General features: G+C 35.8%; 2 protein-coding genes across 2 annotated transcripts; one reads left to right on the top strand and one right to left on the bottom strand.

The window, feature by feature from the left end:
* The first annotated feature begins 4,282 nt into the window (after positions 1-4,282).
* On the top strand, positions 4,283-6,551 carry LOC149029432 (uncharacterized). The gene is made up of 3 exons (XM_089143376.1): positions 4,283-4,552; positions 4,730-5,135; positions 5,809-6,551. Exons 1-3 carry the CDS (start codon positions 4,283-4,285, stop codon positions 6,549-6,551), a joined length of 1,419 nt encoding a protein of 472 aa, XP_088999502.1.
* Positions 6,552-13,735: 7,184 nt separating this feature from the next.
* Positions 13,736-18,678, bottom strand: LOC149029431 (formyltetrahydrofolate deformylase 1, mitochondrial-like). The gene is made up of 8 exons (XM_089141864.1): positions 18,411-18,678; positions 18,111-18,223; positions 17,400-17,550; positions 17,205-17,278; positions 16,964-17,123; positions 16,249-16,347; positions 16,045-16,131; positions 13,736-14,369 (listed from the first exon to the last, which is right to left on the bottom strand). Exons 1-8 carry the CDS (start codon positions 18,561-18,563, stop codon positions 14,223-14,225), a joined length of 984 nt encoding a protein of 327 aa, XP_088997990.1. The 5' UTR covers positions 18,564-18,678; the 3' UTR covers positions 13,736-14,222.
* Positions 18,679-24,725: the final 6,047 nt, after the last annotated feature.

Genomic DNA, 24,725 nt, shown 5'->3' with positions numbered 1-24,725 from the left:
CTGTTTTCTTGGGGTCGAAATGAATCTTTTTTTTATATTGAGCGATCTCACAACCATTGGGGTACTCAATGGATGTATTTTATCTAGATAAAATATCTTCAAAATATTCTCTATATAAGTTGATTGATGAACGAAAATTTCATTCGTCAAATGCTCAATTTACAAATCAAGACAAAACATTGTATTTTCAAGATTTTCATTTCAACTTTCTTAAAAAAATCTACTGCTTTTAGAAACTCTTCAGGAGTTTCGATGATGTTTAAATCATTATCATATATATTTACTAAAATTAGATCCATATCCTTTAATAAAGGCACAATAATAAATTGGATCATTTTTATACTTTTCATTTAGTAAATATTTACTAAGGAGATTACCATATATGCCTTGATAATCTTTGAAGCCTTATTGAACAAACTTCCTAGGAATTTTTTATATGCTTCAGTCATTTTGAATCCTTCAGGGATTTTCATATATATTTCACACTCGAGTGAGCCATATAAATAGGCTGTAATAATATCCATTAGACGCATGTCAAAATTTTCATATACTGCCAGATTAATAAGATATCTGAAGGTGATTGCATCCACCACAAGAGAACATGTTTCCATGTAATCAATGCCATGCATCTGCGAAAATTCTTGTGCAATAATTCATGCTTTATATATCACGATTTCATTATTTTTCTCATTTCATTTTTTGAAGAAAACTCAATTGTACCCCACTGGCTTTATACCTTCAGATGTTGGACTACAGGTCCAAAAACTTTAATTTTCAAGCGAATTCAATTCTGCTTGAATTGCATCTCTACATTTTGGCCAATCATTTCTTGATTTATATTCATCAATAAATTTATGTTCAAGATCCTCGTCTTGTTGTATTATTTCAATAATAACATACTATGCAAAAATGTTGTCGACAACTTTATCTTTTCGGTTCCATCTTTTTCCTGCAATGACATAACTAATCGAGATCTCTTTATTATTTTCAGGTACCTGAACCTCTTCTGGGGTTTCATAGAAAGTTATGTCTTCAGGATTTTCATAATCAATTGTCTCAATTTTATGACCATCTTGATCATTTGCTCCTTTATTTTTCTAGGATTTTATCCTTGGAACCGATTGATCTTCCACGTTTTAAACGTGGTTTAATTTCATTTGCACTGAGATTGTCCTGCTGGGACATCAATTCTAATTGGAGCATTTACAGCTGGAATATGAGATTTAGTAACTCTTAGCAGGTCAGCAAATCTGGCAGTTGATTTATAATATTTATTGCATTATCCTTTGAACTTCAAGTTCACAGTGCTCAGTGCGAGGATCTAATGAGATAATAATAATGCATACAATCAATCTCTTTTTCCAACTGTTTATTCTCTCCCCCTAATGTTGGAAAAACTAATTCATCAAAATAATACTCAGCAAGTATTGCATTAAATAAATCTCCTATCCTTAGCAATATATTGAATTATATAAGGAGATTTATATCCAACATATATTCCCAACTTTATTTTGGGACTCATCTTTGTGCGCTGTGGTGGAGCAATTGGAACGTAAGCTGTACATCCAAATATTTTAAGATGAGAAATATTTGGCTTCTGACCATAAGCCAATTTGTAATAGGGAGAATTTATGACAACCTTTTGGCCTGATGCGTACAAATGATGCTTTGTTCTCATAAACAATGGTTTAGCAATTAATTGGAGACAATTAATAAATAATTTTACCAAACCATTTTGGATATAAACATGAGTAACGGGCTATTCAACTGTGATCTCAGTTGTTATACAATAATCATAAAGCCTGAGATGTAAATTCACCAGCATTATCAAGACAAACTGTCTTTATCTTAAAATTCATAAATTATACTCTTAATATCATTATTTGAGCAAACAATCTCGCAAACACCAAATTGCGAGTTCATGATGAACATACATGTGACCACTTTATAGATGCATCTACTAAAATCATATATTATCTGAATGGTCCACATGATGGGTGAATGGGCCCATATATTTCACCCTCTATACGTTTTAAAAACGTAGAATGATCAATCTCAACTTTAGCTGGTGAATATTTAATAATAAATTTTTATTGAGAACAAGCAATACAAGAAAATTCACTTAATTGAAGAATCTTCTGGTTCTTCAATGGATGACAATTGAATTTTCAATAATTTTTCGCATCATACTTGATCTGGGATGGTCCAACCGGTCATGCCAAATAATAAAATTATTGGAATCAATGTTCATTTGATTTACCCAAGCATGTGTTTCAACCATGCGATATTCGTGTAGTACAAATTGGGAGAAATATCTAATACCTTTGTATAGATATTTACTTATACCATTATTTGTAGTCTCAATCTGATAATCATTTTGGCAAATAGCTTTGAAACTTAATAAGTTTCTTTGAGACTTACTACAAAATAATGAATTATTCATAGCCAATTTTATCTCCCAGATAATAATAGATTAGCTCTTCCGGAGCTTCCAATCAATGTTGTACTAACAATTCTTGTATGAACATTGGCTTCTGTGTCATCAAATAAAATAACCATAACCAAATCTTCAACTATTATCTTCAAAGGAGTTTGCAGCATCTAGATGTGTAGTATCTATGAAGCCATTAAAATCATCAATTTTTTTTTATAGGCAAAAATTGCTCAAGTATCATGATTTTAAAAAATCCAATTTATCTCCATATTATTTTTATTTCTTTAATTAAGACTTGACAAAGCTTAATTAAATATTGTGGAGTACGACAGATACATGTCTAATGGCTTTCATACCACATCGGTAATAAATATTATTTTCACTCCTTGAATTGTTATATTGAGAATCCTTATTATTCTCTTATTTATTTTCATAATAATGACGGTAATTATTTCGTCTTTTGTGTCATCCTCTTCCACAGTCATGACCATAATTTTAATTTTGCCTTCTTTCAGGCATATCATGAATTGTTGCATTCACTTCAGGGAATGGAACATTACCAATAATACGAGCTTCATGACTTTTCATTAATAGTTCATTATTTTACTCAACCACAAATAGGCATGATATCATTCAGAGAATTAATATTTTCTCCTTATAATTTCAAAAGAGAATTAATTTCAAAAACTACAGAACTGTATTTATTTATAGTTTCAAATCTTGCAAATTCATGTGCATCTGTAGAACTGTATTTATTTACAATTTCAAATCTTGCAACTTCATGTGCATCTGCAAAATTGTATTCATTTACAGTTTCAAATCTTGCAACTTCAAGTGCATCTGCAGAACTGTACTTATTTACAGTTTCAAATCTTGTAACTTTATGTGCATCTGTAGAACTGCATTCATTTACAGTTTCAAATCTTGCAACTTTAAGTGCATTTAACAATATTTGTGGTGCAAAGCTAGCAACCACTATATACAATAAATATAACCACAATCACTAAAGCAACATAATATCTTATTATTTGATTGATTTATAGATTCAATAAAACACATACCTTTTTTATCATGATGCACTTACATTTCAAGATGGACAAGGTAAACTCCATTGTTTACAAAAACGTGCGAGGAGGTCTATCATTCTTTTAACTTTGGAATAGGAAACATAATGATACATAGTCTGCTGTCTTTCTTCTCAAAACGCAATACTTCGAACAGATTCATTCTTCGAGCGGAATTGTTGATAACGTGTTATAAAATAAAGAGAAAATATATTAGATACAAAGAAGAAAGACAAGATGAGTTCAATCAGAACTAATTCATTCAGTTGAGTGCATTACATATTTATAGTAGAAGGAGCATCTACTCTGATATGGAAATACAATATATGATTCTTGCATACAATAAGATATTCTTGATATGGAAAGATAGATTGCCGCCCAAGATAGAAGGTGCATAGAATAGAAATATTGACTGCCAACATTGTGTGTTGAGATCACTGTAATCTTCAATTAAGATGGGAATGTGAATCACCAAGATTGTATGCTGAGGTGGTTGAGATCTTCAATAGGAAGTAGTGTCTATTGGAGGGTGATGGATATCCAAAATCAATATTATTTATAACAACTGCTAGTTTTAATTTGAATTATTTTATATTTTATATTTTATATTATTTTATTTTATTTGTATTTGTGAATTGGAGTTCTTTCAGGTCCTACTGATTTTGCATGAGAAGGAGAGGAAACGATAATTTACATCCTTTTGATCCTGAAATTGAAGCAACTTGTCGAAGGAACTCAAAAGCAAAGAAAGACAAAAACAAATTCATCTTTCACTTTTAGAGCAATGGATCCTGAAAATAATCCACCACCTCTTGAAGTTGAAGCACCAAGGCGCAAGACTTTAGGAGAGTATGTTGTGCCAACTATGAGAGATAATAGGACAGCTATAAGGCGCCCACCTATAGCAACTAACAATTTTGAAATCAAGCATTCTATCATTACAATGGTGCAAAATAATCAATTTTCTAGATTGCCTAGTGAAGACCCAAATATTCACATTGATGGGTTCTTGGACATTTGCGACACATTCAAGAACAATGGCATTATTGATGATGTCATAAGATTGAGATTGTTCCCTTTCTCATTAAGGGACAACGCTAAGAGTTGTTGCATTCTTTACAACCAGGATCCATCACTACTTGGAATCAAATGGCTCAAAAAATTTTGGTAAAATTCTTTCCACCATCTAAGACTGCTAATTTATTAACAGATATTTCTATTTTTTTTGCAGTATGATTCGAAAACACTATTTGAGGCATGGGAAAGATTTAAGGACTTGCTAAGGAAATGTTCATACCACGGAATAGAGCAATGTAGGCAAGTTAAAAATTTTTATGATGGTCTATCTAATTCCACAAAAACATTAGTAGATGCTGCAGCAGGAGGATCAATCATGAACAAGGATCCAACAGAAATTTTTTATCTTTTGGATGTTATGGCCTCAAATGCATATCAAAGGCCAAGGGATAGAGTTGCCTCAAGAAGAGTTTTGCAGAAGAATGAAACTGATCCCATGACAGCCATGACCGTCCAACTTGAGGCATTAACAAAGCAAGTAGGGTTGTTAGCAACTCAAGGCACCAAACCTCCAGCTGTGATATGCAATTATTATGAGGGAACACATTATAGCAATGAATGTCATATGGCTAATCCTTTTGAGCAAAATCAGTTAAAGCAAGCAAAATATGTGGAGAACTTTAACCGACAGAACAATCGATATTCCAACACATACAATCCAGGGTGGAGAAACCATCCAAATTTTGGATTGAAAAACAATCAAGATACTAAAAGACAACTTGAAAATCAATAAGCTCAATCATTTCAGAAGAAAGCTCCATGGAAAGATGCTTTTGAAAAAATGGTTACAGTTTTCTTCACAATTTATGCAGAAGCAAGAGATCACCAATCAAAATATTTTTGCATCCATTAAAAATTTGGAAGTACAAAGGGGACAACTCACCCATGATATGAATCAAAGGCAAAAAGGATCACTGCCTAGTAATACTGAGATAAATCCTAGAGAATATGCAAATGTTATTTAGCTTCGAAGTGGAAAAGTATTAGTTGAACCTTTCAAGAAAGCCGTAGTAACTGAACCCTCTTTTGAGGTGGTTCATGATGAGTAAAACGATGCAGAGGAATACATTAAGGAGGAGGGGAAGCCAAAATCCAAATTATTTCCAAATAATCCACCACCTTATAATCCACCTATTCCATATCCGTAGCGGTTCAGGAAATAGAAATTATATAAGCAATTTTCTAAATTTCTTGATATATTTAAAAAATTGCATATTAATATTCCTTTTGCAGATGCTTTGAAACAAATCTTGAGTTATGTCAAGTTTATGAAAAACATTCTTGCTAACAAAAGGAAACTTAAAGATTATGAGACTGTGGCATTGACAGAAGAATGCAATGCTATTATACAGCTGAAGGTTCCACATAAGGTAAAAGATCCAGGGAGTTTTACAATACCATGCACTATAGGAAATTCTTATTTTGATAAGGCTTTATGTGATATTGGTGCTAGTATTAATTTAATGCCTCTATCTATTTTCAGGAAACTAGGCCTTGGAGAAGCTAAACTGACCACAGTGTCACTTCAAATGGCTGATAGGTCGATTAAATATACGAGGGGAATAATTGAAGACGTCTTGGTTAAAGTGGACAAGTTTATATTTCTAGCGGATTTCTTAGTATTGGATATAGAAGAAGATCAAGACATACCCATTATTCTTGGTAGGCCATTCTTGGCGACTGGGAGAACCCTAATTGATCTTCAAACATGTGAACTTACTATGAGAGTACAAGATGAAAAAATCACATTCAATGTATTCAAGGCCATCAAATTTCCAAATAAAGCAGATAATTGCTTCAGAATTGACTCTATTGAAAGGTGCACAAAGGAGATATTTCAAATAAGCTATCCAGTTGAGGTTTGTTTGGTAGGTGTGACAAATGTAGAAAATAAAGGAATTTCTGAATGTGAGATGCAGTTAGAAAATTTATCACCTATATCTGTTGACAATTCTCCTATTGAGGACCATGGCTAGTAACTTAATCACTGCTTTGGAAGTGGCTTTGACCCCTAGAAGTCACTCTTATCTTTGACCTAAAGTTGGGGGTAGTTCGGCTGCGAACTATGATGCAAGCACTATTTGGGAAGCAACCAAAAGTTTTTCTTTATTACTTCTTTGATTTTTCAATTGTTAATTTTTTTTAGGTTTGATGTTTTTTGTTTCTTTTTCCATAATTTGTTTTTTTTAGGAGAATTAAAAGAAGAGAGCAGATTTGGACTACATCACTCTTAAAGCTATGAATTAAGGGAGTCTCCTTCACCTTACTTCACATCTTATTATTTTTTTTCCCATTGCAAGCATTTAATATTTTGATTTTTTCGTTGCATTGAGGACAATGCTCATTTAAAATTGGGGGTGAATGGCTAAGATTCCTTTCTATGGGATAAGACTCACTATGCTGAAATTTTTTTCAAAACCAGAATTTTTCAAATCATTTCAAAACTTTTTATTAATGGTTGAAGCTTATTTGTCTAGTTAGTAGAGTAAAATAGAAGGAAATTACGACATGTAAATCTCTAATCTTATTTAGTATTTCTTGTTTTAGTTGTGTTCTTCTATAATTCTTTGAATATGATGACTTCGCTAAATATCAAATGAGTATGTGGATCACTTTAACCTTGATTATGTGACCCACCCTTTGAGCACTAAACCTTGCTATTGAGTTATTGTATTTAAGGGTTTTTAAATGAGAATACAATTTTTTTTGTTCAGTCAACATATTAGAATCCACCAATATTTTCTCTTGTGGCAAAATTCATGAGCACCACTTGTTTAAAGATATGATAAAACCCATTCTTCTTTCATTTAAATAAAAAATTAAAAAAATCTCTTCTAATCTGTTCCACCTCTGCTATACCATGTTTCACTTCGTGGAGATGTATATGGTTTATATGCTAATATCTCATTGGTCACTTTCCCAAGTCATGTGATCCCTTGAATAGACCGAAGGTGATATGGATTGTTAAAAGCATGGTGATGGTTAAAAGCATTGTGAGTAGATCTTCTTTGTAGTTGCGGGTCTCCGTAGTTAATGCCACTGAGTGAGATTTTTGGATTCTCACTTGGTTAACATTGTACAATTGGGGTTTAGGGACAAAGGCCACCGCAATGCTTGGATAGATAGTTATTTGAGAGCCATGTTACGGGTGTAGGATATGTCTTGGACTACTTCTTGGGAGATGTGTTACACCTTGAAAAAAAAAAAAAAAGAATTTGGTGCTTCAATGTTATCATCTCTATATATGTATTTCATCTATTTTAGCCATATTACATTTCTTCCACCTTCACAATTCTTCTTGACCTGGGATAAGTGATTGCTCTTCATTAGTGGAGAGAGGGATGATAGGCTGGACATATAAGAATTGACCTTGAAACTAGAGAGTTATTGGTTGAATTTTGGGATCTCAAACATGCATGCACTTGATTGGTTAAGGTATACACACACAGAGGTCTAAGTTTTGATTTTGTGATCTATCTACTCATCTCTTATTTAACTTATTTTATGCATTCCTTTGAATTATGGTTGAACTTGACAAAGATTGAATATTTAATCAAAAATGAGAGTTTGTCTGATCTTGATGTTTGCTCGAGGACAGCAAATGTTAAAGTTGGGGGTAATGTTAAAATGAGAGTTTGTCTGTCCTATTATCTTTCATAGTTGGCGCAACATACTCTTCTAAAGTCTTGCGCCTTGGTGCTTCAACTTCAAGAGGTGGTGGATTATTTTCAGGATCCATTGCCCTAGAAGTGGAAGGTGAATTTGTTCTGTCTTTCTTTGCTTTTGAGTTCCTTCAACAAGTTGCTTCAATTTCAGGATCAAAAGGATGTAGATTATTGTTTCCTCTCCTTCTCATGCAAAATCAGTAGGACCTGAAAGAACTCCAATTCACAACTACTAAAAAAATTAAAAAAATAAAAGGGGGATTTTTCTGTCTTCCTTATTTGAATTGGATTCTTCTTCCTCTTTTCCTTCTTTGATCAAATCCTAAATAGGAAATAAAACATAGAAGCATGCAAGGACTCATTCTCTCTATGTTTTTGACTTGAGGTAGGACTCTTGCAATAATACCCAGATTTGATTGATAATTTCCTACACCTAAAAGTAATAAATCTTAATTAGAATTTGTTAGGAAATATATAAAATCACCCAAATTATAGAAATTAAAGGAAAGGGTGCAACATATTCATTTTCATATCATATTAGGGTAAATTGATATAAAACAATTGTAAATACGTGTATATAGTAAATTAATCACATAAAATAATATGCATGAAATCAACTTATCAATGGAGCATTACACAAGTGGGGCCCAATTTATATTGTTCCTATAAATCATAAAATACTAAGTGGAGGATGATCATTGGATGACAAAAATGGTCAATGATAAGTATGTATATGGATAACTGAAATCTGCATATGTATATGGATAACTGAAATCTGCATTCATATCTGGCAGAATTCTGAATCCATTTGAAAACCAATTAGATGCACATATGTAATGCATCATCCAACTAGTAAATTATCCAATTGATAAGCTATCCTGTTCAGCTTCTCAAACAAGTATTTGATAAGATCCATCTATGTAACCTGACAAACAAGATGAGCATATCACATATAGTGTCTTTAATCTCTTAGCTATCTAGAGTAAGGTTGCTTAAGAAGTAATTGCATGTCCTTTGGCTTGCATGACTCAATTTTTTGGAAAATGGAAGAGACAGTAGCGCAGCTCCTCTTCCAAAGGCACTTATGTTACCTAGGAACATTTCAAGAACATACTGCAAGACTTGATCTAGCTCTAACTTCAAAGTACACTTAAACCTTTAGACAGAGCTTGGATAGCCCTTATTGTTCAGCCATTACATTTAATATGCCTAGTATTAAGGGAATATGGATATAGGCTATGGATATTGCTGTAACTTAACAAAATACCAGTATTTGGTGCAAGAGATATTTAAAGATGGAATGAGGGCTGATTTGTAATTTTGCCTCACATTATTCACTTGAACTATGACTTATTTCCTTGGCTTCACTCTACTTGAACTGACACCATATTGTTATGGGTTGAGCTAGGGTACTTATATTTTTTGTTCAGATCATTTCGCTTTGGGTTTGATGAATGTGGTTTAGGTCTTTCTTCTTCTCTCGTGCGACTATGATTAGGGTTTTCATTCTTCTCTTTTCTCTCTTATGTTATTGCTTGTACTTAGTATAGGATGGTTGTAATCAATGGATTCTTGGAGTTTTGAGGTCACGATGATGAGGCCTACCTTCGGTTGTAGCTATTGTACTGGTTCTCTATGTCAAAGCTTTCTTTGATTAGTGCATTGGGCTCTCTCTTGAGCCCAAAAACATAGGACATTAAAGTTGCTCCATTGTCAAATTCCTTTGTCTTTTGTTATTTCTTTATTACATTTTGCAATCACACTGGATTAATTCACCAAGGTCATAATAGTGGTAGCAGAGTAATATTTAGGGCTCGGGTTTTGTTAAGGATATTTCTAGAAATTCAGCAAGAACCCTGGCTAAACCCAGGGTTGCCCTAACCGCCACATCATCTCCAAATCATCAAGGGTACTTTTGGAAAGACACATGGATGCCCAACAACCCTAGCCAAACCCTATTCTGCAGTAGTAGATAATATTCAATGTTTTATCTTATCTAAAACACAAGATAGTCCTCAAAAGTCTACACTATGTCAAACACTGTTGGAGTTTAAAAATTCAACATCTCAAGCACTGATCAAGATCTTCAAAGTTCTTCATTATCTCAACAACCCAAGCACATTTAGAGTTATACCTTTTCTTAAACACATAAGAGACATAGTCAATGTAAAATCCTAATACCTAAGTATAATTGTGTAAATAGAACTCTACTAGACTACAAGAGTCCTATATTTGGGATGAACAAGGACTCTAGTTCATATATATAAGATGCATCACAACACTAAATTAAGGAAGTACAATTGTTATATCTGTGGATGTAGGTTGGATAGAAGAACCGAACCACAACCTCCTCTCTCTCTCTCTAGCATTTCTATCTCTCTATCTTAGCCACACAGGCCTTCTAATAGGTTTGGTGAAATTGATTGAGGTTTTTATCCTTCTAAGCCTTTGTTATTGCAATTTTGGGCATATTGTGTGGACTATTTACTATTAAGTCATTCTTGTTAATGATTGTGTATTCTTGTTAATTGTATATGACTTCTGTTAACAGTATACATCTTGTATTAGTTTTATATATTAATTTGTGAATGTTTGATGCTCTATTGTACCTGTATCTGAATTATGTTGTGTTGTTTGACGACAAAGTGTGCCTTAATTGTGGTGTTTTTTACCATACATGGTATTTCTTGAATTCAGGTATTGTTGTTTATGTGCTTTGATTGTGTTTTAATAACAAAGTAGAGAACATCACGATTTTGAGGAGCTTGGAGGGGATTCCTCTCCTAGTGTGATAATGATGCTAAAATCAGGGAATCCACCAAGAAACACAGCCAAAGCCACTGAAATCAAAATAGAAAACAAGAAAAACAAATGGTCTATGTGCACAAGTAAACCTCATTGTATATCTAGCTTTAGATTTAATTTGCCCGTTTGAATTAGCATTTCAAGCATTTTATCATGAGCGTATATGGACCAGCACTGAAACAATGACAACCAAACTTTATTAGCATAATATCCATAAGGGCTTCCAGAATTTGAAATCAAATTGGACTACAAAAAATTTGTAGTATTAATGCAAGCCTCAAAGCCCTCAACAAGTAAGTGGTACACACATTTGTAACGAACTAGGCAAAATGCATGAACCAAGATTCAAATCAAAAGCATAGAGACACCTCAACTGCATTTTTTTTTTTTAAATAAAAAAAATTTAATCCTCAATTAATGGTAGGAGATCTCTGCTATGTATACAGGGGCAATCATACCCCCAAAACCTATCCCCACCCCAGGAAGGAGTCTTTCTACCTTTCAAGACCCTAAAAGAGTTGCAAATGCCATTGTAGCAATACCAGTTTGGAAGATGAGCTGCCAAATCCATAGTCCATTTCCTACCAGTAACATCAGAGGTCCTTCCACCTGCTGAACTTCCCAATAACGAGACCACAGTCAAAACAACCAACAAGAACTCCTTTCAGTTCTGTTATCTTATGATCTTCCAGAGTAGATATGAGTGCTCCACTCAAAACATCCAAATCTGCATATTAATAACGCCCAGAATAAACCACATTCAAACAGAATCCTACCGGAGTGAGATGTCAGAGAAGCCATCTCCATTCGGATCTCCACACTAGTTTTCAAGTTCATTCAGAGGAAGTCCTTGCGTAATTGCGTGGGTTTCACAAGATTCAAGAAACACAACATCATACTTGGTTGAAACAAATCATCAAACACATGATGGTCTCAACTCAATGCTAAATTTAACCCACCAAAACAGGGTGCGGGTGGGGTCACAAATTCAATCTATTTTAAAAGCAAATGATTGGATCATCTTCTGTTGTGCGTGAGCACTTAACTTCGAGTGACCGTGAAATAGTCTCACACAGATTGACCATCCGACCACAATTCCCTGGCTACTATTTCTTCAAGCCAACAGTCAATCCGACCATCCCCTGGTTGGTGTTTTCTCAAGCCAACAAAGACTCGACGAGATCACGACCAGCGACGTATGCTCGCTGATAGACATGTTCCTCCAGCAACAAAATTAGCTTCCCTATTTACATGAATGAACTTGTATGTGTTCAAAACACTTAATCAACTCTCTGATGTCATTGATGATGTTAGTAATTCTCCATGGTATCAAATGGGAATTTGAAGGTAAGATCTGAATAACTGCTTGATTATCTCCCTCTATGATGATTTTATTTGTGTTTAAGCTTTTGGCTTCCTCTATGGACCACTAGATGCCTAGAGCTTCTACATGGATTGGGGTTGTGATGTGTCCAAAAATTGATCAGTTCTTAACGCATGCCTATAAAACAAGATTAGGAGTGGGCCAACTCCACAGTTAGAAGCCATCTTCGAAGGTTAAGTCAATAATAGATCACCAAAGAGCCCTGGCTAGTTGCAGAGTTTAATTGAATAACGATAATGGAGGGAAACGATTTAGATACCTCTGCTTTGTGCGCCCCTTTCTTTTATAATAAGGTTTACCATTTATTTTTGATTGCTGGATTCATTCATGATCCTTCTTGGTGGCCGTCCGATCGCCCCTCTTTTTGTATCGTGTTACATGAAAATTGATGATTTGTGCCAAATATACTTCTATTTTAGATAAGGCCACAATGTAGATTTATAGAAAATTAACCTTATCTATAAAGCAGGCCAAAGTTGAGGCCTGTAACCAATTCAGCATTACCCGGATGAACAGATAATTGATAAAAAGAAGAGTTTGATGCCATTTCCAGGCTGTGGCAACTTAAGGATTCATTAGAACTTACAGGGTCCAACCCAAAGGTTGTGATGTATATTTCTGGCATCAGAGTACTGATACACATCGAGGAACAGGGTAGTTTCCTTCTTGGAAAACTTGCTAGTTTTCTCTTGTGCTAATATCTGGGGTGCTGTAAAGTTGGTGAGTAAAGGGGAATGTCACATGTTCCTAACATTCTTCTGCAAAAATCTTGGCCAGGTGCTGTATACAGTGTATGTGATGAGAATTCAGAATGATCTACAACGAAAGAAAAGGATGGTGTGGAAGAAGACTGCTTTGGATTGAGAACTTCTCAGGGTCTTCTGGAGTTCAGGTGCAAAAGCTAAGGTCCACAAGCAGAAATGGGTCGATGGTGTTAGAGGTCTGCCACACCAAGCTGGCTGTATCAATGAAACAGAAAACTCCATGGAGTTTTTAAATATTAACTGACAATCTCCTTCGCAAGTAACTTTGTAAGTTTCATAAAAGAAGAGAATATATATATGAGAAGCTATAGGCTATACATGCTACTAGTAAATACTAAAGAAATCGCAGACATTTCTGCTATCCCAGACCATAGATCCCACTAAGACTTGCACTGACATTCCAATCCCCAGGGCAACCTGAATTGTAGTGTTTTCAAAATTTACAGGTTGCCCTGGATAGATTCTACTCAAAAAGGCACAACTCATTACTGCAACTTCATTTGGAAAATTACTCAGAAAAAATAATAATAATTTCTAAGTCACTCCTTTCTTTCTTCCCTTTTTTTTTTCCTAGTGAATCTATGGTGAAAATCAAGCACCAATCCCAAAGTAGGAGCTGACCTGTTACCTGAGCAAGTTGACTTGGCTGAATCAAATGAACCAGACTATGTTAAGCTACAATAACATAATAATTCTCAATAGGTAAGTCAAATTCAAAGTATTCTCAGTCAATGCTGATTCTGTCAAGGATTTTGATAACAATGAAAACAAACTGTTTACCAACATTAAGTGTTATCAGATAAAATTTAGTCAGATTTTTATGTTCTCAATCCCTTCTTTGAGATTCCTAATGATGAAATGTGCAAAAAACTGAGCTGAATCTTAAAACCAAGGGAAGACCGAAAAAAGAGAGTAAATGGAAACTGATTATAAATGCTGATATTGGTGAGACAACAGAAGTAAGATTTTGGCACTAGTTACATTGTACAATTCTTGCAATACTATATTTTGGCCATTCCGATTTCCACTTCAAAATACAACAGTCTTGTTTTCATCATAGGGTAACACTCGGAGCTCACAGTATGATTTTATCGCCTTCTCCAGGCATTGTTTCTCCAAGTTCTCTGATTTCTGAACAAAACTCCGAAGGTTATCTCGGTGAGAGACTCTCTCTACCTATAAACACAAAATTTATCATGAAGTTTTATACAGGTAGAATCTGCCTTGTTACATTCATGATAAGCATACCATCAGCATTATTTAAAAACCAAGAACATGTAAAGCTGTACTGCTTCATGTGCATGTAAAGCTGTACTGCTTCATGTGTAAGAAACTAGTAAAACATATAATTCTAAATAATAATCACAGAGGATCAAAGACAAAGAATACAATATCTAATGTGCTTTCATTTAATAAATTAGGGAGGTGAAGGCTCATTGCACTTCAGAGTTGCCACACATACATGTTTTAAAATGGCCCAGCGCTTCCAAAAGCAGGGTTGGGAAACACAAAATCATATCACAAAAACAAATATAGAAAATCTCTTACTGTATTATCATATAAAAGGATAATACATCTGTTCGAACCACTATTAAACAGGTGGCAGGATGATGTGGTGACTGAGAGATGGAAAGACAGATCTAGATTCGAAATAGCTACTTTTCACATTTCAGAGCCCAATTCAAGGAAGCAGTGAACCTTCAAATTCTACCAGTAAAATTTGAGCTCCATCCAATCTGCCAGATGGAAGATATTTGGGTTGTTCTTTTCAGATAATTGTTTCCCTTACAAATAGCAAAAAGTTACACACATTTCCAAGGGTTTTAATTTACAAGAGTTCCTTCAATGGAAACAATCTTTTTCATTTTGAGCAGTTCCTCAACCATACAAAAACAGGGAGTATGTGAGGAACCAAAAACTTGAAGAAACCAACATCTGACTTCTTTCTTCTAAGCTAGGACCAAAAATAAAAAACTTCGATAGAAGTGGATGAAGACACCACTCTAATCTCAAATAGTATTCCAGGAACTAAATTTTTTAGATTTCAAAACAAATCAAATACCAAGTCAACAAAGCAGTAGTGTCCCCCTGCTTCAACAAAAGGGTATAGGTGACAAACAGAAGCGATAGACCTCAACAGTATTCTCCCCATAATTTGATGTCTAGTGGAGTAGTAGTGACCAAAGTTCACAGGCCACCCCTCATGGCATTGATCTAGAGTTCCAATGATGAATAGAAATCACGTCAACAGAAATTTTTGAATTTTGAAAGGCTATTGGGCATTCTATTGGTTTCCTCTGTTGACCCAACATTCAAACTTAAGCAATCTGAAAATCTCTGATTCTAGCAGAGCTGATAATTAAATCAGTGATTAGATCAGAGGTAAAGGAATCACTCATTAAGCAAATAAATCAGATCACTGGAAGTGGAGGGAAAAGAGATGAGACAGGCTTGGGAGAAGGATGAGAGACAACATGTGGTGGATGATGAGAGAAGGGAATAAAAGAAGAAAAATCAGTAAAAGACAGCATATCATTTTACTGATCTATTGAATGACACGATTAACAGGTTTGCAGAAGACTTGGCCCAGATTAAATTTTAGTAAGTCCTGCCCCTTTATCTAATTGTATATTGATGAAAATTCAAATATCTGTAAGAAGAATTTAAAGCATCCAAAAACTGTTGGCTTTGTGAATTTTCTAGTAAAAACAAATCCTCCCAGCAAGAAATGACTGATCCTGAGAAAATTTCAAAGATCATAATTTTTTCAAGTTTTTGTAAAAAATATTTTAATAGTTTTCTCGAAAGCAATTTATGTAATTCAAAGAGAAAGTAAGTAGGGGAAAAATACCATCTGCTCAATGATTGGCCCTGCATCCAGTTCTTCAGTTACAAAGTGACTAGTTGCACCAATCAGCTTTACACCAGCATCAAAAGCCTGTCAAAACTGTGTTGCAAATGAAACAGCTAGAACGACAAGAAGATGCAAATACTGAATAGTACGATAAATTACACAAAGAAGAGAAAGAAAAAAATAATAAAAAAAAAATTGAACCTGTTTAGCAGGATTGCCACCCTTGAATGAAGGCAAAAGGCCATGGTGAATGTTAATTACATCCTTCCCATAAGTCTCCAAAAAATTTGCAGATAAAACCTGCAGATAGATACTGATATCATGTGCCCAAACATAACAGCAGAAATTAGATCAAATCAACATCTGCGCAAAAGAATAGCAGCAAGCAAAGAAAAACAAGATGAAGACACCAAGTTAGATGATTCATCAATTGATCATCAGAACTGAATGAAGACTATCCTCCCAGCAAGTATTATTTGGATGACCATTCAGAAGGTCTTTTCAACAAAGATGTTGTTCTGTTAGTGTAAAATCTAATCCTCCAAATCATGGAGGTCTCTGAAGAGACCCAACTGCGATATGAACTCATATGCCCTTATAATTTAAGTTGGGAAGAATTATAATAGAAATACTAATTAGTTCAAATTAAACTAGAGGCTGGACCAAGCCTGACCCAAGATTAAAGAACATAAAAAATAAAGAAAATAAAAACTGTCTGGAATTATTTCCCTGGTGTATTACTGCTGGGCAGCAGCTCCAAAGCACAATTTGGGCATTTTCTTCAAGATTCAGGTCTTTGGATTTGCACCAAGCACCATTGTCATAAGTGATATACCAAAGTATCCTATTAGGTTTACTAAAGGACCGGCAACTCTAACAAATCTGAATGATGCAAAGACTTGAGGATCAAAGTTACCTGCATATATCTAGCTAGCACTAGAAAATCAGTGTCATGAACCAAATCCAAGACTTCACTTTCTCTTTTATCCATTGGAGTAGCGGACAAAGAATGGTATGGAATTCCATGCCTATCAAGAAAGTGCATAACATGGGTGTTTGGACCTCTTCCATGATTACTGTAGGAAGGTATTGAGAATTGTAAGTGGATAGTTTAGAGGCCAAAAACTCATTAGGAAAGTGCCTTTCTGATATGTCACCTTATAACACGAGTTATATCAAGAGGGAGTTTCCCATCCTGCCATGCATGTAACAAATCAACCAGACAGTGGTCCTGCATAGGAATAAGAACAGTTTCAATAATGTTGTTGCAAACACCCAATAAAAAAGGCAGATAAGCATTAATCTTCCAACTCTTCTTCTGGGAGTGGGGGAGGATGGAGAAGAAAATTCACCTGTTTTGAAGCAAGAACTGCTATTTTATATTTGGGGTCAAACTCAGGAACTCGAACAACAGATTTAACTGCATCAAACATATTGGACAGCCTGAGGAAGTCGTCATTCATTTCATCCCGCGGCCATCTGAGGGGGTCAAAGATAAACTCGCTGCCAGTTGTATTGGGATTCAGTACCTTATTACACTGCTTGATTCATGCGTCAAATTTACTATAATTTCAAACAAACTTGCACGGATAACTCTAAACAGAACAAGAATGGAACCCACAATCTGTATCATGAATAGCGTCATTACTTGTGTGAGAGTGTAATATGAAGAGGGGATACCCCTTTCCTTGAGTACAGGATAATGTAACTACTTTCTCAAACGATCCAAACTCATGAATCCAATCCTTGAACACATCCACACAAACACACTACACGCAATAAGTAGAAAATAAATATTTTACTCATCCCACACATACGATTGACACAATTTTACACATTGGAAATCCCACGTATTTTTGCTCCCACCTAGAATGTTGTGATTTGTTTCCCAAAGAATGGTCTTCTGGTTTGTCCAAGTTTAATTAAGATAGTTTCCTTTTGAAGAACTGTCACAGCCTATGAGAACAAATTGGAACTGAATTCAAAGGAGCTCAATATACGATTGGGGTGCCATCGCAAACATATAAAACACCGAAATAGTCACCAATGGGGGAAAAGTAAACCTTCTAGAATAGAAGACCTGTTTGTTTTCAGGAACAAAGACGTCGACATTGAAAATGCTTCCCCCTCTCACGGCAATGCATTCCGATAGCTTGGCGACAATCCCAACTTCATCCTGTAATAGAGTATTACACACAAACAAATTAAAACCCAATACAGAAAGCCAAAATTAGATTCCCACCAATCAATACATTCTTAGTTAAGGGAGTTAGTGATTGGGAAAAGGGAATCACAGGAAATTTGCTGAGTTCTTTCTTCTGAAAACAAGGCAAATTCTGGAAAGTAAGAGAGAGGGAACTTACGGGGCAGTGAAAGACGTGGATTCCAAGACTGGGACTGGAAGTAGTGGAAGTGGAAGTGTCTCCGGGCAGTCGCCATGAACTGAAAGCTCTCCTCGTGAATCCGACAAGTTGTGGAAAGCTGGAAGAAACCCTTCGAAGAATTTGTTGGGTCATGGCTTCGAACACGCAGAAAGATGAAGACAGAGATATCTCTGCCACAGCTCTTCAACCGCGGCCACTCGAAAAGCCAACCAATAATCTGTGTCTTTACCAGTAGCAGATAATTTCCACAATACCGGCCCATAACGGGGTTCGTGCCTTAAGGATTTTTTCCGCTGAATTTTTTTTTAAACTCGCACGAGCTACGCGCCACACTCCAGCTTCCCATCTCGTCCGTCTGTTCCGTGAATCCCATCAGACCAATTGATTTTGTGGCCCACCACTATCATTCTGGGTCCCACCTCGGCACAACACATTCCATTCCGACAGGTCGGATTCTTCCGCCATTCGGTACTGAATCACGAGCAAAGAGGATCCGGATCCATACTGCATACCATTGATTTGCTTTTTTTGGTAATCTATTGCATAAATACATTTGTTAATAATAGTATGAAATACTTGATACGAATCAATATATCTCTTAAAATCACCTAATCTATACATGTTCGATGCCGATACTTTAAGCCTTGACCACGAGTCCGAATCACCTTGGATTGTGTGCTCTCTCACGTCGAGTCTGAATCACCTTCTCCTTAAAAAATGGTTGTGTGCTCTCCCACATTTCTCCACCGCACAATAGGAGTAGGGTCCACGTGGAATCCACTGACAGTATTTAGATGTGAACTCTAACCTTTATTATGTGGTGGATTAATGAAGCACATACCTCTCTTTTGACAGCAAAGTGATCAAGCCTCATCAACCATAGCATTTGATCACCAAAATGCCATTCTAGAAAGAGTTAAGAAACCCCATTCTTCCTCTTGAAAGTCCTTACCAGGTGTTAATGACTAATGATGCATTTAAGTTGTCTCTGTTTCACCCTCTTAGATTTTGTTTCTATTTTAGTTCTTCTTGAATGAGATTTTTACATTAAAGAAGAAATAGAGAGATCCTCAAGTGGTTCTTATTGTGTTTAATCAGTTCATTTCTGCTAAAACTAGAAATGGGTTTCTGTTGATTTCTTTTGCAGCTCAACAGGGTTTCGGGGATGGAACCATCAAGCCCGTTTAGGTACTTAAAGAGCGTATTGGCAATGATGATAGGAGTCATTCTATCTATCTATTACCAATCCAAATCCTCTCCACCTTGTTGGGGATGGATGCACAACCATGAGGAATAACACAAGTAACACGCCTACAATAGCACAAAATTTAACGAGGTTCGGAAAAACTAGCTATCCCAAAAAGCAAAAAAGATTTTCCACTATTTTAAAAACCCTTACCACTTTCACACCTCAAAAAAGCTATCCTTTGCTTGCTTCCCCATCCCCTTCAGGGAGGGATCCCCCAGATGGATTCCCCAAAAATTATTTATAAGGAAACCTAAAACCTAATCCCTATATGATTACAATTTTATCCATGTACAACTAACCTAAAGTCTTGATCCAATTACAAATACAAACAAGTTATAATTATATGGACCTATAGATACAAGACACTCAAACCCAACAATTTCCACATTGGCTTGAATTTTACAATCAATCTTGAAGAATTTCGTTGTTGATGTCTCTTTGCAAACACCTATCTTTGTATATCCGCCACATTTTATCACATGGCCCATATCCCCTCCAAAGATGCCTTTCTTGACCACCAAAACCAACACGATGCACCCCCCCCCACCCCAACCTGAGGTGTCCCGTACAGCTCATCACCGTCATATGACACGACGTGGTTCTACCTCTCCTACTACTTCAACCCACTTCGAGAGATCACCACCACTTAACAAATCCAAAGCGTAAGTCACCCGCTTCCTTCTAGATTTTCCCTTGTTTGATGTCTGAACAACCTACAAATTGTGTCTACGTATACTCCTTACCCAAGTGCAAACTAAAACTCTATATGTTTCAACACTCCTTGCAAGCCTGTACAACATACCTGATATGCGCCCATTGTACCTGTCATTAACCTAAATAATCTGACTGTTGATTTCCGTACAAACCTACAAAATTAATACCAACAAAGAGAAATCTCTTCAATCCGTCACCTCCACCGAGTCCGGAACATCCAAAACTAAAACACATACTTGCAATATGGAATAACTTCACACAAAACTCAGTCAAAAACTATATGACATCGATTCGATTTTCTCCCCACAGGACCCCTTTTGCCCTTTTTTGGTTCTTGTCTACCTCCCCTCAAGCTCACTCTTTCCAATATAATCATTACATCCATTAAACTATCAAAGAAAAGAAAAGATTTAAAAAAAAAAAAAAATTCAAACAAACCAGCTTAACCTCATGGCCATTCTTACTTATGATGATCAAAACTGATCATCAAACTCTTTCATGATCGCAAATCAAATCATTCACAATCCAAACCAGATTGTCTTGTTATTTTTTTTTTTAAAACAATCTTTAACTTTGATTTGAACATCCACAAGAAAAGGAATCTCTAAACCAGAGAATTGTACCTTTGAATAATATCTTAAAGTCTATTTCATTTTATTGGCACCAATTATGTCCTTCCTAAATCTTCACAAACATTAGGCGAGTTATCCACCGAACTTTACTTTGATACCACTTGCTGGGTATAGATGCACAACTATGAAGAATAACAAAAGAAAAACACATCCACAACAACAAAGAATTTAATGTGGTTCGGAAAAACTACCTACGTCCACCAAAGAAGAAAAAAAGAGTTTCTACTATTTCAAAAATACTCACCACTCTCACACCCCACATAGTCCTACCCTTTTCTTGCTCCCTATTCCCTCCAGGGATGGATCCTTGAGATGGGTTCTCCGATTCCTTGTAGGGATTGATTGATATAAGTTATCCATACAAACTATTTATAAGGAAACCTAAAACTCTAATCCTCGTATAATTACAATTTTATCTCTATACAAGTAATTGACTAAAAACCTTGATCCAATTACAAATACAACTAGACTATAATTATATGGACCTGTAGAGTACAAGCCACACAAACCCAACAATCCACCCAACATGTCAGTGTTCCCATCCTTCTACACTCACATAAGACCCAACACATGGCTTACCGTGTCAGGCCAAGATGATAGGGGTATGGATAGGTTCGGTGGAGAGGATCTCCACACGTCAGGGATCTAGACCCTCCAACCCATATCAAGGAACTTCCTAGCCCAATGTGAGGGTCATCTACATCACCATGTCATACTAGGTTTGGATATCCTTCCAATGATACCAACCAACTCAGTCCGATATCCTTACCTATCTAAGAAAAGTCGCATTCTATGACACCAACCAACTCCAACTATGTCTCCCTTAACCATTTGACCATCTACATATAAAAAGCAAGCTACCTCATGTCCCTTCACCTACTCCAATAGGCTATTGGGTATCCACATGCCCCTTATTATGTGCAATCTTACCATGAATGACATGTGGTCTGTTTGTGTCCCCTCACCTACTACAATAGGTTATTAGGTGTCCACAACCTAGCCACTATCACGGGTCACTCGTCTTCAATACCCTAACAAGAAGGGTGATTGCATGATATGGGTTTCTAGACATGCATCTAGACACCTAGAGCAAAAGCATGTATATAGTCTATATGAAATGTAAGGTATCAAGAGCAATGGACCAACCCACAACTCCAGATACAATATATATGTATGCATTATCCTCCCATCCCATGATATCATTATCATAATCGTAAAGTAAATAACATGTAACAAACATTCATGTCACTACCTATGCATGCATGCCCTACTACAAAGTTACATAATCACACAACCAACATGATAATCATGAGATAAAACATGAATTAAATACATGATAATATAGAATTGTCTCCCTCACCTATCACGGCATTTGCATTCTTCGAGAGGCCAAAGTGTGAGTAATTGACAAAATTAGCCAAGACTTATCAAAATCATGTAAGACCATTGAATTACAAATTAAAACCATTGAATTACAAATTGGAACCAAATGAGACAAAGACTGAACATTGACAAAATTTCCCAATCAAACCTGTGGAGGGCCGATAGGTTGAGACTACCAGGACCGATCGACTGCCCTTGGTTAACCACCTTCTGGGTTGCGAATTGGTTGGTCTTCTCTCTTGCTCACTTCGAATTCCCAGGTTTTGGGGGGGGTTTTGGAGCCAAAAACACCCAACAAAGTCTCCTAACATAAATCTCCAAATTTGTTAATAGAGAATTGTGAGTAATTGATTAGCCGAATAATCACCCAAGACCTATCAAAATCATGTAAAACTCAAGATACAATTAGAAGCATAACGTCAAATTCATTCATTAGTCATATTATCATTATTAATCTTATATGTGTGATGTGGGAATTTTGTGGGTGAATACTTGATATGTTGTTGAGTTGACCTCATTGAGTTCTTTTGAACTCATTTCTTTTGTGTATGTTCTATTAGATCTTACTGCAAGTTATGAGGACTCCATTAAAACAGAGGATCCGTCGTAGCAAATTATTTTGAGGGAGTGACTTGCAAGGAGGTGGACTCGCATTGAGCTTCGTGCCCATGCTAGGATTGCTCCTATGGAGCTGGGTTCTAGTAGTGAACTAGTGATACTTTGGGAGTCGATAGTGTCTCTCATAACTATGTTTCATATTTTTACCTTATATCCTTCGTGAAGGGCGATGGCCTCTTCTATCAAGACAATTAGATTATTTTTCTCCTACAAACAAACAATTCTTTCTTCTAAATTCCGATGTCCAGTTTGATTACGTTTGGATTCAATTTAGATTTTAGTTGAGGGATAATTGTAACCTCTTTGAAAATTCATTTTTATAACTTGTTATTGATCTTGATTTATTCTTGTCTTTTGATTACGCTATAACATATAATTGTATGGGTATGTCATTGAACCGTGGTCCTGTAGTGTATCATTCCAATGGGTATTCGGGTATGACCGGATCTGGCTAGGTGGGGTGTGACATCATGACTTTATAATTGAAACTCAACATCCACAGGATGAACATCCATAAGAGGAGATTGTTCCCAAGAAAAGAAGGGTTTTAGATAGTCGAATGAAAACAAAGTATCAGTGTGCTACTTGAGTTACACAGGTGAATGATGAGGATGTGACAGTTAATGAGAGGAGTTCATGCTAAGTATTATTGTTGATCATGGGCTCAATCACGAATGAAGGAAGAGGAATGGGTATGATGTTACACATAGAATTTGGATGAAGTGTAGAGGGTGTCCTGAATGTTGTGTGATTAACATATTCTTGTAAAATTCAAGGACAAATTTATTTGATTATTATAAATCTAACTACAATTTATGGGTCAAACTGTTTGGTTGTTGTGAAACATCATGTAGGACTCAGTGTGCCCGAGACACAAAGGATGAAGTGAGGAATGATCGAATAAGAGCTGTGTGTGTAGCTCCGACTTATGATAAGTTAAGGAAGGTCGTTAAAGGGTGTCATGTCCATGTGCAAAAGAGACCTTTAGGTGCTAACCTGTACAAAGCAAATGATTTGATTCATATTGAAGGAGCTGAAAGAGCAAAGGGAAGATCTAAGATGACTTTGGGAGAGTGGTGAGGAAAGACAGGCATAGCTCGGAACCTTATATCATGTACGACTTCGAATAATCCTGATTATAGGACAAGGATTCATGTAACTTATCCCATTTAGTTCTCACAAGGCTGAGTTACTGTTGCTCTGTAGCTAACTACTGTAATAAACAATGTAAAACCTGAAAAACCAATACCTATGATATAAGGGGAAGAAGAGATTTGGGGGGAAGGAGAGAAAATGATGAAGAAGAAGAAGTGGGAATCCTGGAGCCACAATAAGAACAGAATCTCTTCCGTGGTCTAGTCCCACATTATTTATAGAAAACCTACCTGAAGCCTAAAACCTACTGAGAATCTAATTAAAAGTAAAGATGAAGTAAGCAACAATGACTCAATGACTTAAAGGAACACAAAAACTCAACTTTGACACCTCTCCATCATGACCTAACAAGGACTATGGTACCCCTCCCTTCACAATGCTGCTGCTTAATGAGTACAAATGTTGTTCTAGAATAAAGTTCATTTTTGGTTATTGAACTTTAATTCTTAATTTTCCTTCTGGCAGGTTATTCGAACTTGGAGTTTTGGGTTAGTTTACACGAAAAGATGCAGGTATGACTAACATTTACCATTTAAGTCTACT

The sequence above is a fragment of the Hakea prostrata genome, chromosome 1 (genome assembly GCF_041222555.1).
Source record: "Hakea prostrata isolate BN-2017 chromosome 1, UWA_Hpros_2, whole genome shotgun sequence".
In the NCBI taxonomy this organism is placed as follows: Eukaryota; Viridiplantae; Streptophyta; class Magnoliopsida; order Proteales; family Proteaceae; genus Hakea; species Hakea prostrata.
Note: the sequence above shows the minus strand (reverse complement) of the source record. Positions and strands in the feature narration are given on the sequence as shown.